Source organism: Festucalex cinctus, chromosome 6 (assembly GCF_051991245.1).
Source record: "Festucalex cinctus isolate MCC-2025b chromosome 6, RoL_Fcin_1.0, whole genome shotgun sequence".
NCBI lineage: Eukaryota > Metazoa > Chordata > Actinopteri > Syngnathiformes > Syngnathidae > Festucalex > Festucalex cinctus.
This window is the reverse complement of record NC_135416.1, coordinates 21513021-21530449: the sequence shown is the minus strand read 5'-3', so window position 1 is coordinate 21530449 and position 17429 is coordinate 21513021. Positions and strand designations below refer to the sequence as shown.

At 46.4% G+C, this 17429-nt stretch overlaps 1 protein-coding gene across 1 annotated transcript; it reads right to left on the bottom strand.

The window, feature by feature from the left end:
- Positions 1-137: 137 nt before the first annotated feature.
- On the bottom strand, positions 138-17169 carry slc25a10b (solute carrier family 25 member 10b). The gene is made up of 11 exons (XM_077525364.1): positions 16696-17169; positions 12207-12326; positions 3900-4014; positions 3784-3832; positions 3670-3711; positions 3548-3591; positions 3417-3487; positions 1991-2083; positions 1812-1889; positions 1682-1738; positions 138-1574 (listed from the first exon to the last, which is right to left on the bottom strand). Exons 1-11 carry the CDS (start codon positions 16783-16785, stop codon positions 1473-1475), a joined length of 861 nt encoding a protein of 286 aa, XP_077381490.1. The 5' UTR covers positions 16786-17169; the 3' UTR covers positions 138-1472.
- Between the last annotated feature and the right edge of the window lie 260 nt (positions 17170-17429).

Sequence of the window (17429 nt, the reverse complement as noted above, 5' to 3'; positions counted from 1 at the left end):
TTTTGTTTTTAAAACGCCTCTAATGTGATGTAATGTCACACGTGATCACACAAAACTGAAGAATGTCCTGAATATGCATAGATCAAAAGACTCAACAACTGATTCGTAAAATTTGTAAAAGCACACAGAATCCCACGTATTTTCGTTAGTGTTTTAATTAAAAATGTATTTGCAATAAAAATGCATAAACAACACACATAGCAACAGGTGTGTGTTCATAAAGTTGGGTTAGTAAGGCTGATTCTGTAAGTCACATTTTCGAGGACATGAACACAAGTCAAGCTGGTGATTCTTGAAAAATCGATCCTGGGATGAAGGCGCGAGGCTGATGACGGGATGGGGCCCAATCACACATTGCTATACTGCCCCCAGGAGGACAAACACGGTAAGGCAACATGACAGGGATTCTCATCAAGGCGGACAAATGGCACATACAAAAAGATACTGCTCTCTTTTTAAACAAGTACTAGTTAAAATTCCAAAACATGAACAGTTTGGTTAATGCTAGTCCAGGGTTACAATAAAGTGTCGTACTCAAAAACTGCACAATTCTAAGTCAGCAAATTGACACACACTCATTGGAAGCAAACATTACCTGTACCACCGCTGCACTTCAGCATAAAAAAAAAAAAATCCGTCCGTCTTTCTATTTAAAAGTCATTTTTAAAACTGAAAGAAAGGGTATGTTTACCAAGTGTACCATTACGAGAATATCAGATGGTGTTAATGAGACAACTTGGTCCACTCCTCAACGATGAGACTGAATTAGCATTGCTGGATTGGTGGAACGAGGCCACAAAGCTTCACAGATTCTACTAGATTTCCCGGTTGTCAAATAATAAGAACAATATCAACAACGGTGTCATTTAAAATAAAGGATTGTAGACATTTGGTCAGTAACGATGGGAATGAATCACATATTAGACTAGACATACTTACTTTAGCTGTATTTGATTACACTGCATATGCTATTGATGTGCCAATACTGTGTTGGCCTAACATGGCACTTTGTTTGTTTTTCTGCCATATTTCAAAAGCAGTATTATTGGCGTATTCTTCACCAGGCCCCAAAAAGAAAGATTTACAGCGCACTAATGGATCAATATAACAAATTTACACCTTAATGATGACATTAGGAATTAGTTTAAGTTGCACTAAAGTCAGTCATTTTCATTAAGATGCTTGAAATAATCAAATTAAAACTACAACACATACAGGACATGTCTTGGGGTAGCAGGCTGTGCCAATAATCCTGAAACCAAACCTATACATTTTCATTTTTTCAGAACTAGCTTGTTCCAGTATGTATCCCTCACAAAGTGCAAACCCTCAGCTTGACGCCATGAGATAAGGTCGAGGTAGAGCAAGAGGAAGCAGCCTGCCCAAGCCATCCGACATCCGTGGCTTCCCCTCTTCCTTTCTTCCGATGATCACAGCGGAGTGGTTCAACACTGGCCAGTCGCGCGTTGCCATCAGGAGATGATGCGAATCCCAAAGTTCTTTTTCAGCTGCTCCAGGAAGATGAACGTGAGCACTGTATGAGGAATCAAGCGGATCCCTGCCGGAACAAGGCCCTGAGACACAACGGAAGCAGAACACGTTGTATGAAGTACAGCTTGGAAAGGAAAAAGTCAAGTAACAATACATTTGAGGCCGGTTATTTTTGAACAAGTGTCACTACCTTATAAAATGCCAGGGGACCCAACTTTGCGGTTTCTTGTAAGCAATGTCGTACCCCCTGAAAAGAATCGGACACTGGTTAGATCAATTAAAGATGAAGTGCTGACATTGAGGAGGAAAGAGGCACTCACAGTGTACTCTCCTTTTGAGTTCATGAGTCTCGTCTTTAGAACATCAAGGGGCTGACAAAGGAACGTTGCGCAACCTCCCTGCATAAAGTTCACGTTAATTAAAAAAAACAAAACAAAACATGCTCTCAGATGCACTTGTAGTTCATGGCGATCAAACATTTGATCAGCTTGACACTTACAGCAATGAAGCTGGAGAGGAAGTGTGTGAACATGTTATCTCCAAGCATCCCCGTTCCCAACACAAGCTGCTTGGCCTGGTCGTAACATGCCAACTGAAGTGGGAGAAAATATGTATTATGGTAAGAATAACTCAGCGATTTCTTTGTCACCATGGTGAAGCCTCAACTGCAATGCACACAAACTATAATTTATCATAAACTCAAATCAACACCTCCATTTCATCTCCCTCACAAGATGAATAAAGTTTCTATCAATATCCAGTATGTACATTACAATTTATTTCATAATCATATTGGAAATTGCATCACAAATATTGGTCTGAATGCTGAGAGATTTGATTGTACAGTTGGCAAGTGCTATATGATATTCGATGGCATCCCTGACCTTGCCTCAGATATTGTGCAGTAGGGCTGAGCAATACTGATAAAATGTGTCACTATTACAACACTTCGCATATAGTGGAATGTTTGACAATCACAATTACAAGTGACCATTTTGCTGCTTAACTCATTCGCTCCCAGCCATTTTCACAGGAGCAGTCCCGTTCGCTCCCGGCTGTTTTACTGGATTTTGACTGATTTTGCAAGGCCCACAGAATATTGTGTTCAATTGCTATAAAAGCATGGAACGTATCAAAAGAAAGATTAAAGTCTCTTCTTTTATCAGGAAAAAAAAAGTATGTTTCTATCCTCTTCCGTTTTACAGAAATTAGCATTAGAAGAGAGCTAAGTTTAATCAGTTTTCGCAAATCTATTCAAAATTGTAAGTAATTGAGCTTTTTTCTAGATGGCTCTGGTTGATCTCCTTTGCTCTGCTGCCACCTGCTGGCCGTTTGTGTAATAACTACCATTTCTGCAACCTTGTATGATTAAAGGGTAATGGGCTACATAAATAAACTTGACTTGACGAAATGGCGCTTAAAAATACACACTGGGGCTTTTACTACATTTGCACAACATCCATTTTCAATGTGCATAATAGATGCGTGTACACGCAATCATACATTACAAGTATGATTATGCACACAAATAGACACACAGACATCAATCATTTTGCTACAACAACAGCCCTCAGCAACCAACACCCTTGGTAAATTCACTCGTCACTGTTTCACATGAACACTATAATGCATGCAATCATGCATTAAGTAAGTGAAACTCTTGCTGTAGTGCTGCATCCATAACTCATTAATATTTAAATAAAACCATTTCAGCCACTTCTCAATTCATTTCAAACATTGACTTAACAAGAATGCCTTCAAGTGCCTTTGAAAGACTTAATTCAATTTAGTTACTGTATTACAGATGAGTTGTGGCTTTTCAATGTGCCTGATAAAACATTTATTCATGACTTGTTTGGTGTTTGAATAGATTTAATAAATGTATACTTTGGCCTGCAAGTACAGAAACTACTAATAATACTTGCCTGTCCCACAGTGACCAAGGCTCCTCTGGTGGACGCCATGGTTGCTCCTGAGAAAAGCTTCCTCACACCCTCTGCGGGATGGGTCAGAGGTCAGAAATGGCCATGTATTATTTTGAAGTTGCTGGCGTTACCTTCCTTGAAGACTCTGAAGAGCCCGTCGATGGCATGCTTGTAGCTGATAAAGGAAAACACGTTTAGGTGCGCATTTTCCATACGGTGAGTTCATATTTTGGTGATATTCTGCTTCACTTACTTTCTCCTCAATTCTGCTGGTAGTTTCACATCATTTTGCATCCTGGAAACAAAAATTCATATAATACAAGGACCAAACAGTACTTTGAAGCTAAGTGCATTTGTGGCATGTTACCTGACATTCACCATGTCTGCTGGCGTGCCAACAAAGCCCCCAGTAAAACCTATTCAAGTACAAATAGATTATTGATGTATATTGTTGCACAAATCTGTGGGTGTCCTTGCACGCACCTCCAAAAGCTCCCAACAAGACTTTTTGGTAGAAAGGCATGGGGCCCTGGCTTTTGTTTCCAAGCACGTCTCTTACAGTCTCATAGATGGCAAATCTGGTCAGCGAATAGGACATCTGAAGAGGAGAGGAAAGAAACAACAGATTTGAGACTTTCGTACTATTTTCTATTAAGATACAATCAAATAAAAACAATTAAAAAGGTACATGGTTGAATTTAATTAATTTTCTATACATTTACTTTAAAATTGTTTTATAATACCATTTAATAATTTGAGTGAAAGTGAAATATTTTATTTGCTGAAGAAATACCTTAAGGCTGGAAATTATAGCAAAAGTGTCAAAAGACTGTCAGAAGTAAAGTTATCGATAGGATTTTTTTTTCTTTTTTTTTTGGGCCATCTTCTTTTTTCATTATATTTTACAATTTGAAATTTGTAAGTTCTAGCAAAATCCATAGAGCAGTGATTCTCAACTAATGCACAGTGACAAATTAGTTTGCAATTAAAGACCATCAGATGTTAAAGCGGGAAATACCTAATTTCACTAGATAGCAAAAGCTACATAATCAACCTGTCTAGCCACTTGTTGTTAAATATGTGTTTAGTTGTGTGTCAAGAGACATTTTCAAATGTAAAATAGTGCAATTAAGGTTAGGAACACTTATCTTGGCCATCCCAAACCATTGTAAATTAAAGGCATTGCATTTGCATGTTGAGAAAATAATTACCGGTAATATGGGGCTTTTTTTTTTTACAAGCTGTTTGCCACTATTATTTGGCTAGCATATCTACAGAACATCTAAAAAAATTACTTGTATCTTAAAATCTGTCAAAGATATAAATAACTTAACTTAGCTGTAAAAAATTAACTACCAGTCGGATAATTTTATCCAAGCAAGAGCTACTATACTGTTTTAAAGTAAAGCTGAAATATACACTATATCTTCTCAATCAAATCAAATCAAGTTCTATTTCGTCCCTCCCGACCGCCAGAAGGCGGTGCTTTAAGCACTGAATGTTCCTTTCGCGCATGCGCAGTTCGAGTAATGCATACCAAATTAGTCACCTGTGACCCCTGGGTGACCCTAGAAGGGTATAAGTTCCGGTGTCACCCAAGGTTCGTTTCCTCCTCTTTTCTTCTCGCGTGGCGTATGCATACGACACATTTTCGAAGAGTGTAAGAATTGGGATTTGTATTTATCCTCTTGACCGCGCCGCTTGGAGCCTTGTGACCGGATCGGTCGGAGCTGCGTAGTTCGCCCTCCAAAGGCTGCGGCGACGGTGTTTTTCTTTCCTTCGTTTGTGACCCGACGTGGTCGCGTATTCTAACCTCCCGTGGGGTAAGGTTATTGACTACTTGTCGTCTTATTTCCGCGTTTACTGCGGTGTTTTGAGTTTTTTGTGTGGCTAGCCTCGCGTTAGCGCCCTGGCTACCGCGGCTCGTGGTCTACCCTAAATTTTTCCTCCGCTGGCTTTGGCAGCGTTAGCGCTTCTCTCAGTTTATTAGCGCCGCTTTCTCCGACGGTGTTGCCGTTTGGTTGTTGCTTTTCTTTTTTGTGCCTTTGCTGGTGAGGGCAGCGTCAGCGTTCCCGCTCCCAGCTTACGGCGTCGCGCTTTTCGCTCGATTGTTTGTCTTACTTACTTTGTGCGTGTCCCGCCTGCGGTGCGCACCTGGCTTGAGCTGTGCAGGTGGCGTTCGCGCCCCTTCTCCCAGCTTGTCGCCGCTTTCGCGACTGCTGTCTGCCCCTCCCGCCCGCCGGCCGCGCCGTGTGCGTCTGCTGCGCAGGTGGCGTTCGCGCGCCTTCCCTCAGCTTATCGCTACTATTGACAACTGGCTGTCTGCCCCCGCCCTCCGTCGGCTGCTCGGTGTGCGTCTGCTGTGCAGGTGGCGTTCGCGCCCCCTTCCCTCGGCTTATCGCTGCTTTACCGGCTTACTGTTTGCCCCGACCCACGCGTCGGCTGCTCGGTGTGGGTCTGCTGTGCAGGTGGCGCTCGCGCCCCCTTCCCTCAGCTTTCCGCTCATCACTGCTTGGGCCTCCTTGTGTTCACAATGGAGGACTCCCATTGCTGCGTGGACTGTGGTATCCTCTTTGAGGCCTCCGATGTCCTGGACGATCGCTGCCCGAGGTGTCTTGTTTCTGACCGTGCCGGGGATGGCCGGGCCTGCAGTCCTGGTGTCAGTGACCCCAGTCCACTGGGTCATCTGTCGTCCTCCCAACCGAGGCGCCGGAAACGTCTCGGTGTGTCCTCTGCTGTACATGCCCCCCCCAGGAAAAGGGCGGCGCAGCGACGACTTGCTTCGGAGGTTGGGCACCTTCAGGCTGAGCTGGCAAAGGTGAGATCTCTTCTGCAGGACCGTCACCCTCCCACACTTACGGGGGGGCCGGGACCACCTGCCCTGCCCATGCCGCGACCATCCACCCCGCCCATGCCAGTGCTTCCTCCTGAGGAGGACGCCATTTCCTTGGCAGCTTCGGCTTCCTTTTTTAATGACGACGACCGTGACCCGGGGTCTGTGGTTTTGGGACCAAACTCTCCAGCGTCCGCTCAGAGTTCGTCCAGTGAGGCGGGGGATAGTTCTATACGGGCTGTCCTGCGCAATGCCTTGGACCTCCTGCATTTGGAGGTGCCTCCACAGGCTCAATCAGCGTCTGAGAGCGCTTTCTTCCGGCGCAGGCGCCCTTCCTCGGCTTTTTCTGTCCCCGCGTCTGATGACTATCTGCGGGAACTACATGCTTGCTGGAGGGATCCTGGGGCTCTCTCCCGTCCTTCGGCTGATGGCCGTGATTTAGCATCTATGCACGGTGCTGCTAGTGTTGGCTTGGACCGGATGCCTGCTGTGGAGCCAGCTGTCGCATCCCTCATTGTGTCCCCGGAGGAGACCCTTCGGCCATCTGTGCGATGTCCTCGACCCCAATGTCGTGTGACTGACGACCTTCTCACACGGGCCTATGGCGCTGGTGCACGTGCTGGCCGCATTGGGAACTCTTTGGCTCACCTCATGCTTGCTCTCTCTACATCCCTGCAAGCGGACAGCGTGGAGGCTGCTGTGTCCTTCAGTGATGCAGCCCTCCAGGCTTTTGCCCTCATGACTAGGGAACACGGCCGACTCATGTCCTTCCTAGTGCAGGCGCGCCGCCAGGTGTGGCTAGCGCAGTCCCCCTTGTCGGAGGCCTCTAGGAGGGCCCTCCGTGGTGTTCCTGTGGAGCCGGGGGAGCTTTTTGGTTCTGCCGCTGTGGGTGCACTGGAAAGGACGGTTAAGGCTCATGAAACCAGGAAGCAGCTTTCCAGCCTCAACAGGGCCCTGCCTCCCCAACAGGGTAGGCCTGGGGCACCCTCTGCTTTTCATCGCTTTCCTCAGCCCCGACCTGCCGAGGCTTATGGCACCCGGCGACCCCCGCAGAGGCCCGCCGTGGGTTTTCACTCCTCCGCCCGCTTGCCTTCAGGGCAACCACGGGCTGCAGGCCCCACCCGCCGTCCCTCTCGGGCCCCTAGGGGCCGGAGGGGCAGGGACTGAGGCCTTGGGGCCGGCCGTCGGACATTTTTCCCACCAGCAGCTCAGTTACTGGGCTGCTCGTGCCTCAGACCCATGGGTGGTCTCCATCTTGACCCACGGGTACGAGCTGCAGTTCCGACGCCGGCCTCCTGCTTCCTGTCGGGTCAGGATGACTCTCATCGCCGACCCGGCAAAAGCCTCAGCTCTGGACCAGGAGCTGTCCACCCTCCTGGCCAAGGACGCGATCGAGGCCGTGGACCCCCTGGCACAGCCCGGGGGCTTCTACTCGACGTACTTCCTTGTCCCAAAGAAGACCGGTGGATACCGTCCGATACTGGACCTGAGGGGGCTCAACAGACATCTCAAGGTATTGCCATTCCACATGCTAACCACGAACGACGTCTTGCAGTCGCTCGCCCAGGGGGAGTGGTTCACGTCTATAGACCTGAAGGACGCCTACTTCCACGTCCCCATCGCACCTCGACACCGTCGATTTCTCCGTTTTGCCTACAAAGGCCGTCACTGGCAGTTCCGTGTGCTCCCTTTCGGGCTCTCCCTCGCTCCGCGGGTCTTCACTCGGTTTGTGAGGGCTGCTCTGGCGCCCCTGCAGTCTGTGGGCATGAAGGTGCTGCCGTACCTCGACGACTGGCTCCTCTGCGCGCCGTCGCGGGCTCAGGTGATCCGGGACACCTCCGATCTCCTGTCTCATGTGGCCCGGTTGGGTATCAGGGTCAACTTGCCCAAGTCCTCTCTGGTCCCCTCTCAGCGGACGGACTTCATTGGTGTGACGTTGGACACCACGGTTATGAGAGCCCGCCCGTCTCCTCACCGAGTCGACGATGTTCTTCGCCTCCTCGCGCACTTTCGAGGGGGCAGGCTGTGGCCTTACGTCGCCTACTTGCGGCTTTTGGGCAAGCTGACGTCCATGACGGCTGTGGTCCCGTTGGGCCTGCTGACACTGCGCCCACTACAGAGGTGGCTGAACGGCTTCCACTTGGACGCCAAGTGGCACCGCCACCGGAGGCTCAGGGTGTCCCGTCGGTGCCTCCTTGCCCTGGCACCTTGGAGGGAGAGGGCTTTTCTATTGAGCGGCGTCCCGCTGGGTGTGGCCCCGGCCCGCCGCGAAACAGTCACCACGGATGCCAGCCTCACGGGCTGGGGTGCTGTCTGGCAGCACAGGACGGCTCAGGGAATTTGGTCTGTGCGCGACAGGGCCGATCACATCAATGTGCTGGAGCTTCGGGCGGTGCACTTGGCACTCATGCACTTCTTGCCATACCTGAGCGGACGGCATGTTCTCATACGGTCGGACAACACCACGACCGTGTTTCACATAAACCATCAGGGCGGCGTCAGGTCCGCCCGTCTATTGGAGATCTCCCAGCTCCTTCTCAGGTGGGCTGCTCCCCGTCTGGCCAGTCTACGGGCCACCTATCTGCCGGGGGTTCGGAACCAGCTCGCGGACTCTCTCTCCCGTCGGGGTCCTCCTCCGGGAGAGTGGCGCCTCCACCCAGAGGTGGTGCGCATGATTTGGAGCTGCTTCGGCACGGCGGAGGTCGATCTCTTCGCCTCCGAGGCCTCGACCCACTGCCCACTTTGGTTTTCCCTGAACGAGGCCACCAGCCCTCTGGGTCTGGATGCACTGGCGCAGCCGTGGCCGGAGTGCCTTCTCTACGCCTTTCCGCCGCTCCCTCTGATATGGCTGACGCTTCAGAGAGTTCTTCAGGAGGGTCACACGCTCTTGCTGGTCGCCCCCTTCTGGCCGGCCCGGACGTGGTTCCCCCTGCTCCGTCAACTGTGCTCCGGCGAGCCGTGGCGTCTCCCCGACAGGGAGGACCTGTTGTCTCAACAGGGAGGTCGGGTTTGGCATCCCGACCCTCGGCGCCTTCGCTTGTGTGTTTGGCCACTGAGGGGCCCCAACCGCTGCTGACCGGCTGTACAGAGTCTGTCACACGGACCATTCTTAATGCGAGGGCACCGTCCACTCGGCTACAGTATGCCAACAGGTGGAAGTTGTTTGTGGCATGGTGCGGAGAACACGGGGTGGACCCTGCTTCATGTTCCATCCCCACCATTCTGGATTTCTTGCAGTCCCTCCTGGATAAGGGCAGGTCTCAGTCGACGCTGAAGGTGTATGTGGCAGCTATTTCTGCCCGGCATGTTGGTGCTGATGGCGGTTCCGTGGGGCGCCATGGGTTGGTGTCCTTGTTCCTCAGAGGGGCTCTGCGTCTTCGTCCCCGCCCGGCCCCTCGGGTTCCGGCGTGGGATCTGCAGTTGGTGCTGGACGGCCTGTGCAGGCCTCCCTTTGAGCCCCTGGCGGGGGCAGACCTTCTGTGGGTGTCGCGCAAGACTGCACTCTTGCTCGCCGTTGCCTCCGCCAAGCGCGTCAGCGACCTACACGCTTTATCGGTTAGCCCCGATTGCCTGCGATGGCACCCGGATGGCGCCGGCGTCACTCTGTGGCCGAACACTGCCTTCATTCCCAAGGTGTTGTCTGGCTCTCGTTCTAACCAGCCTCTACGGCTTAAACGTTATGTACCCACTCCTGCTGATGGTGGGGACAGGCCGGAGCTCTTGTGTCCGGTGAGAGCCTTGCAGTGTTACATTGACGCTACGGCGGGCTTTCGTACGTCTGCCCAGCTTTTTGTTTGTTATGGTGGTCCTACCAAGGGCTCCGCTCTCTCCAGCCAGCGCTTGTCTCACTGGGTCGTGGATGCCATTCGCCATTCCTACCTGCTGTCGGGCCGCCCCCTGCCGTCAGGGGTGCGCTGTCACTCCACCAGGAGCGTTGCCACGTCCTGGGCCGCCCTGAGGGGTGTTTCCCTGGAGGATATCTGTGCTGCTGCCTCATGGGCAACGCCTTGCACCTTCTCCAGGTTTTATAGCGTGGATGTCACCTCTCCCCATCCGCTTGGCGTGATCTTGGGTCCTGCTGGGGCTTCTCAGTGAGGTTTGTGTCTGAGATCCCTCGCGACTACGCCGGTATTAGTCATTCAGTGCTTAAAGCACCGCCTTCTGGCGGTCGGGAGGGACGAAATAGAACGAAAGTTACAACTGTAACTACGGTTCTATGAGTCCCGGACGACCGCCAGGGCGTCCTGTCGCTCGGAATCCTCGTGTTCACGCGAGAAGATTCCGTAGGAAACGAACCTTGGGTGACACCGGAACTTATACCCTTCTAGGGTCACCCAGGGGTCACAGGTGACTAATTTGGTATGCATTACTCGAACTGCGCATGCGCGAAAGGAACATTCAGTGCTTAAAGCACCGCCTTCTGGCGGTCGTCCGGGACTCATAGAACCGTAGTTACAGTTGTAACTTTCGATTTATATAGGACTTTTCATATATAAAAATACAACTCAAAGTGCTGTGCAATTATACAACATAAAAAGGAAATCACGTTTAAGGGGTGTGATGCATAATCAGATTCCTAATGCCGAGGTCAGACTACACGATTTTTTTGTCTTACACGACAGTTTTGCTGTCACATTACCCGATAAATTCGCTCCGTGTCGTGGATGGGGCGTGTAGTCACACTACAAGTCTGAACGCGACAAGACACCAGCCGATTATCGCGCGTGTTGTCTTGCCAAAAGAGACGCGTCGGCGCTGTTTGTCGGGGAGGTGTGCCAAAAAAAAAAAAAAAAAAAGGCATGGACAGGGAGTGTCTACGTGAATTGAGCACGCATGGGACAAGTGTGATGTGAGCGCATTGCTTGCTCTCCCTGCTCCTCAATAGTGTTTACAATATGATTTAGGAGCCAACACTGTATTTTAATTTATTTAGGCCTATATGCGCCGGGGTAATATAGCAAATTTTGTTAATTAATTTGCGGGATGACATCTTGTTTTATTATTTTATCAAACACTGAAATATTATATTGTTTGAGTATTTTTTTATACTGCTTAATTTATTCATATTTGACTTGTATTAGTATGGCGCATTGGATAGTACGGCACTCACTCCGAGGGGGGAAAAAAACTTTCAAGTGAGAGCGGGTGACAGTTAAGGCGGCGAGGCCTGGCCCGACTATATGAAAATGTTATCGATCCTCACTAAATATGTGCCCATCCCTACTCATATGCCCAAATCTAAAAAATTATTAGAACAGTCACAATATATTTTGGTCCTCTATTCACGTCGCCGTTGCTTGACGGGTTGCACGGATGCGTGCGCGCTCCATGGCCGCAGCGCTGCAGCGGGGCGCTTTTTTTTTCTTTTTCTTTTTCCCCCTCGAGATGCACCTGTCTGGCCCCATCCCATGAAATATCCAGGGGATAAATAAATAAATACATAAACGAATAAATAAACAAATGTATACATAAATAAAAAGAGCTATAAAGTGCTCTTCGGTGTGTGATTGACATTTCGCTCCCTCTCGCTATTGGTCAATGCTGTGGAACCAAACGTACGACGACGTAGGTATGTCACATTATGCGTCAAGACGAGCAAAAATTCTAACATGCTTGACTTTCGTCGTGATGGTTGTGAACCGTCCCGGACAACAGGCGACCAATCGTTGTACGTGTCACACTACACGGGCGACGCTACGTCAAGACAAGCCAAGATAGTTTACGACATGCCCCGTTTGTCCGCGACACGTCGGTCGGGCTGAAATCGGGCTGTTTTCGTGTAGTCTGACCAAGGTATAAGTGTTTATAATTCATGGTTGAGTTGTTGTACTGGATCATTTTAGTTTGTGCATGTGGCGCTAATGAAGTAGCTGCTAATTGAGTGGTCATTAATTAAACTCTGTTTTATCCAACAAGACACCAAGAAAACAGTTGCCAATAACATGCACGTCCCTTACCTGTCTGCAAAGGGAAGCCGAAAGACCGTTGTAAAGAGCAAGCACCCCGTTGTTCTCCACCACATGAACAGCCATGCCAAACATCCTCTTCTTCACCTCCTGCTGTGTTTGGAGGTGCACCTGCAAACAACACATACAGCATGATGGATTTGAAATCGAATATGTATCACCAGCATGTCTCCACTTCCCTCCCTGAAAAATTCAGATTTGGTGGCCTGATGGCAGTTTTTTAATTGACTGAGGGTTATCGTATCGTGAACCTCGTTTGTGTCGTATTACATTTGAGAGTGAACTTTGGTGAAACAAAACGGCATAAATCTAATAGTCAAGTCAATGATCATTATTTATGTAGTACAGTGATTATTCAACCTAAGTTTTGCTAAAACAGCAAGAACAGCAGATAAAATGAAAACAGCAGCAGCCTCAAAATTGAACCCTGTGGAACACCATACATTACATTATGCATGTGAATTCATATTGCACATATTCGTCTGACCACTTTTTTTTGTTCGACATAGGTAGCATGAAGGAATTACAAGAATAAAGAAATCACACGTCGTCCCATCAAACAAGTTGACTACTGAGCACACGGAATTCCCTGCAGCAATGTAGCATGATCACCTGCAGCCAATGATGGCCAAGCGGGGAGCATCATCACAAATCAAATGAGTCGGGTGTGGGTCTTGACCTCCGTTGAAGCTCTGAGACTGGCACACCGAATCCCTGGGATTCGAGTGATCCGAGGTTAAGAACCACTGTGTGTGTGAAATTAACTTTTTTTTTTCTTTTAAAAAGTATTAGTTAAAAAACAATGGTAAAATGCGTACGCTTGCCTTGATATGAAGATATTATGCCCCTCCCCCCATTCCATAATCATTTTCTAGTTTAACTCATTCACTACCAGTTGTTTTACTGTATTTTGACTGATTTTGCAAGGCCCACAGAATATTGTGTTCTATTGCTATAAAAATATGGAACCTACCAAAAGAAAGATTAAAGTCTCTTCTTTCATCAGGAAAAATATATATATATTTCTACCTGTTTCCGTTTTACAGCAATTAACATTTGAATGTAGCTAAGTTTTATCATTATTCACAAATATATTTAGAATTGTGAGTAATTGATCTTTTTTTTTTTTTCAATCTGGAGGAGGGGAGGTGAAAGTAGTTGAAAGTAGTTGGCGGTGCTCACTTTTTGTTGACTCGCTAAAGTGCTCCACTTCCTTGTCACCAAGGGACACGCCTCCTCCGCTCCGGTGAGCACAAAAGCGCGAATGAGCGGCAATCGTTCCATAAACACTCTACGCGGTGAAACGCTCGCGAATGAAGTAAGTCTACCATTGCTACTATCCTTAAGAACTACCATCACAAAGTAAAATAAAACGACTTTATTATACAGTACAATTTATTTATTTAATTACAATACAATAGCACATTTATTATACACAAAATAAGGTATATTTTTGTGTAGTTTTAAGGCTTATTTAGTAGAAAATTATGTTTTATAGGGACCTGGGAACGGATTATTCTCATTTTAATGGTTTCTTATGGGAAATAAATGTTCGGAAGAAGAACTTTTCGGCTTACACACACTCTCTGGGAACCAATTAAGTTTGTGAGCCGAGGTATCACTGTATTTTATTTCAAAGCTGTTCATATATGAAACAGATTACAAACTGTTAAATACAGTGGCTCACAGTTATAAGACTGAAGTTTCAGATAAATAAATAATACATTTTCATACAAATCTTACAGTGCATATGTACAAGTTTACTGGTTAGTATTTTCTAAATTTGAGTAAAAAAAAAATAAAATAAATCACGGGATTAATCGGTATCGAATCGAATCGTGACCTATGAATCGTGATACGAATCGAATCATCAGGTACTAAGCAATTCACACCCTTAGGTAACACTATCCTTACTTTTTTCCACTCCTGTCTGGTGAACTTTATAACACAAGTTTATGATAAGGTTTTATTCATCCAAAGAAAGGAATAGAGACCGAGGAATTTTCAAAGACACAATCCATTTGACACCATGAGCAAACTAGTTTTAGTAAAAGAGAATGTTGTGACAGCTTCGCAGTACCGTAACACAGTTTTCTAAACTGAGGGGGTCAGCAATTTCACAATGTGGCCTTTGTCCTCTGCTCTAACAAGAGTTTCTGGTCGAGGCCCTCTGAAGCTTCAAAGCAGTACTGCTTAATTCAAGTGTTTTACTCAAATTTGGTCTCAGGTCTAAATCTAAACACATTTTTAATTTTAAGTCAAATGGAAATGAGGTACAGCTTTTGTAATGACATGGGTAAAATTGAGTGGAAACACTGAAAATGCCTCATTTCGGAGGACGTGTGAGCCTGTCAGCATGTCACATTCATTCATGAATGGCAAGAAACAGCATGTGGTGTGTATTCCACGCAAGATTTAAATTTCATACAAATTTACTTTGAGCATCTGAGACACATTACTCCCATGGGCTGTAACTCATATTGTCTCCCAAATATATACCAACTGAAACGCAGTCCCTTAACCGCACTTCATTGGGTCACAAATGTAGCAACAGGAACGCTTGCAGAACCGAGACACCAGAGAAAACTTCCTGTTACTTTTACTTTACAACTACTCGTTTTTTCAGGAGGATTCCCTTTAACATGCTGCATGAAGTAGTTATCTCTTTAAAAGTACCCCCTCCTCGCAACAAGCCCACTGTCCTCTGATTGGTTTTCAGAGGTTGGCAAAGAGGGAAAAAAAAAGCCTCCCTCTACTTTGGAGGAAGGCCAGAAAAAGGATGGCCAGGGGCTAAGTAAAAGATGACAAAGCAGATTTTTTTCTTTTTCTTTTTCTTTTTTTTTGGGGTAACTTGTTCTTCTGCCTCTCCCAGTCATAAAGTGCAATGTGAATGACAAGACTCTATAAAACTGAGTGAAAAACAATGTACAATAAGTAAAAAAAAAAAGTTGTTGGGGGAAAAAAAACAAAAAACATATAAAGTAGCTTTCAATAATGTCCTTCCAAAGGACAAGTGATCATGAGACCATGCATCTTTTACACTAAACTTTTTTCTTTTCTTTTTTTTTGTGATTACTGGCTTCCTGTCAATAATTACACAGCACACGATTCCCCCTCGGGGCCAGTTAGTGTTGTCAAGGTCATGTGATGCAGGCTTTACCAACTGGAGTCCATGTGTGCTGTCTAGTATGAGTCTATGCAGTAGTTTGCCCAGTGGCAATATATAGAAGATATAATTGGTAACTTGGAGGAATCAATTAGGCACTAATGATAAAACTGCTATCTCTCTCTTGAGTCAATTATAATTATTCTTACTATGTGATAGAAACTGGAGAATGCTTGTACATAAATAAATGATCTGAATAAACGAGTCACACTTTCACTAGTATATGACAAAGTCCAGTTCCAGCCTTCTTTTGGCATTTCATCTTAGAAGTCCCTTGGGAGCATAAAAGGGAGAAAAAAAGCACAAAAAAAAAAGCACTGCAAAATTTGGGCCAATTTACCACGAGTATTGATTTGAATCCCCACACATTCCATGATAAGTACTCAATATTTTTACAAGGTGCAGTTTTGATTGAATGACAGAAGTATTATTATTTTGTGTTTAATTTATTTTTTTTAGCTGTGGTGTTAGTTTGCATTCGTTAACAGGCATACCAATTCATAAAATGAGGTGTTTCTAATATTGCTAGTGTCAAGTAGCAAATGGGAGTGTTGATATTATAAACCACTCTCAGTATAATGCAAACAAAAACCACAATTACAAAATTAATACTTTTATGACTGTCAATCACACTGCACATTATTATTGTAGTTTTTTTTATATAGAGCTCTTGTATTGAGTCACACATGACAATTATAACTAGACCCACAATTATATATTTTTTAAAAATGTTTGTTGATGTAATAGAACATATTTTTTTGCATATTATTGAAATTAATTTGTTTTTTAATGATTGAACATCAAAATATCGAAAAAATATCCATAGACAAAAATATATTACTGATTAATCAATTAAATTATAGTTGCAGAGCCCTATAATTAATCAAATCCGTATTTACAGTCAGACTGTATTATGTTGGTAAACGCAGATTTGACATACCATAATTCTACATAATAATTTATTGAGAAAACAATGCATTGCATGTATGTCTAGTACTGTAAAGACTTCTTTTCGCGGGTCATTTTGAGAGCGACAGTTTGGCATTATCATGAACATTATTTTTGTTGTTATGACCACCTGCACTACTGCGCTACACCTGAGCACTTAACGTTTGGCCTATATATGCACGATGACAGTAACTGCAGACACTAAACACAGAGTCGCTTGCCACACTTCGAGCATCAAATGAGTCAACAATATAATAATTAGAGCGTGTGCAGTAAAACATGAGTGTTGTTGAAAACAGTTGCAGTGTGTGTTTAGGCCTGCACCCCTTGACAACCCACTGGGAAGATGGGCTCACAAGCCCTCACCTTGAGGAGATCCAGAGGATGCGTGCAGCAGGCGGCTCCGCATGACGCCAAGCCGCCGAAATACCACCGTGACATCCGTTTCTCGCTCATGGCTGCGTCCTGTACCGTCGCGCGGTGCAGCTACAGCGGTGAACGCCTTCGTCGCTGGTCCGAACCGCCTCTACGGGCTCTGCGCTACCACAGCGGTAGTAATAGTAGCAGTTGCACGTCCAAGGACCCACCGATAACCTCGTTAATGTTCAAACATTCCAGTAAGAAGCGTGAACTTTGGCTCCAGATGCGCACACTCCCGTCACATATTTATGGAGACGAAGCGCGAGCGTGCATGCGTGCACGCTACGTGACCACAATGTGCAGCGATCCGGGAAGCAGCTGAAATGGAGAGAGGCTGAGCAGCCAATTGACGGCGTGGACGCCGGAGCAGCCTGCCCGCCCCTCGACAGTGGTGCCAAAGACCTCGCCGGATAGACACGTACCCGCGCACACAAGCTAGCGACACGCTTGTGGCTCTTAAAGACACAAGTCCGACGAGCTTGTCGTGAACCTCCATTTTTGTGCGGTGTGTCTTTAAGAGAACTGCTCAAGCCATACATCAGCGACATGTGTGGTTATACAGTATTGTGCTCTGCATTGCTATGTTGTCGCATGCCGGCATCCTTAAATAGAGTGACTGTATGGCTTAGTGTAAAAATGGCCTTCGTGCAGTAAAAGTATCAAGTTAGTAGTAAAAGTTC

What these genes read in the sequence shown, in the direction of transcription:
- slc25a10b (XM_077525364.1), bottom strand. Translation starts at nt 16,785, where the DNA reads ATGAGCGAGAAACGGATGTCACGGTGGTATTTCGGCGGCTTGGCGTCA. An exon ending in CCTTGGTCACTGTGGGACAG is followed by an intron (nt 2,084 to 3,416) that starts GCAAGTATTATT and finishes CTCCCACTTCAG; the next exon opens with TTGGCATGTTACGACCAGGC. An exon ending in TCCTCTCCAGCTTCATTGCT is followed by an intron (nt 1,890 to 1,990) that starts GTAAGTGTCAAG and finishes AACTTTATGCAG; the next exon opens with GGAGGTTGCGCAACGTTCCT.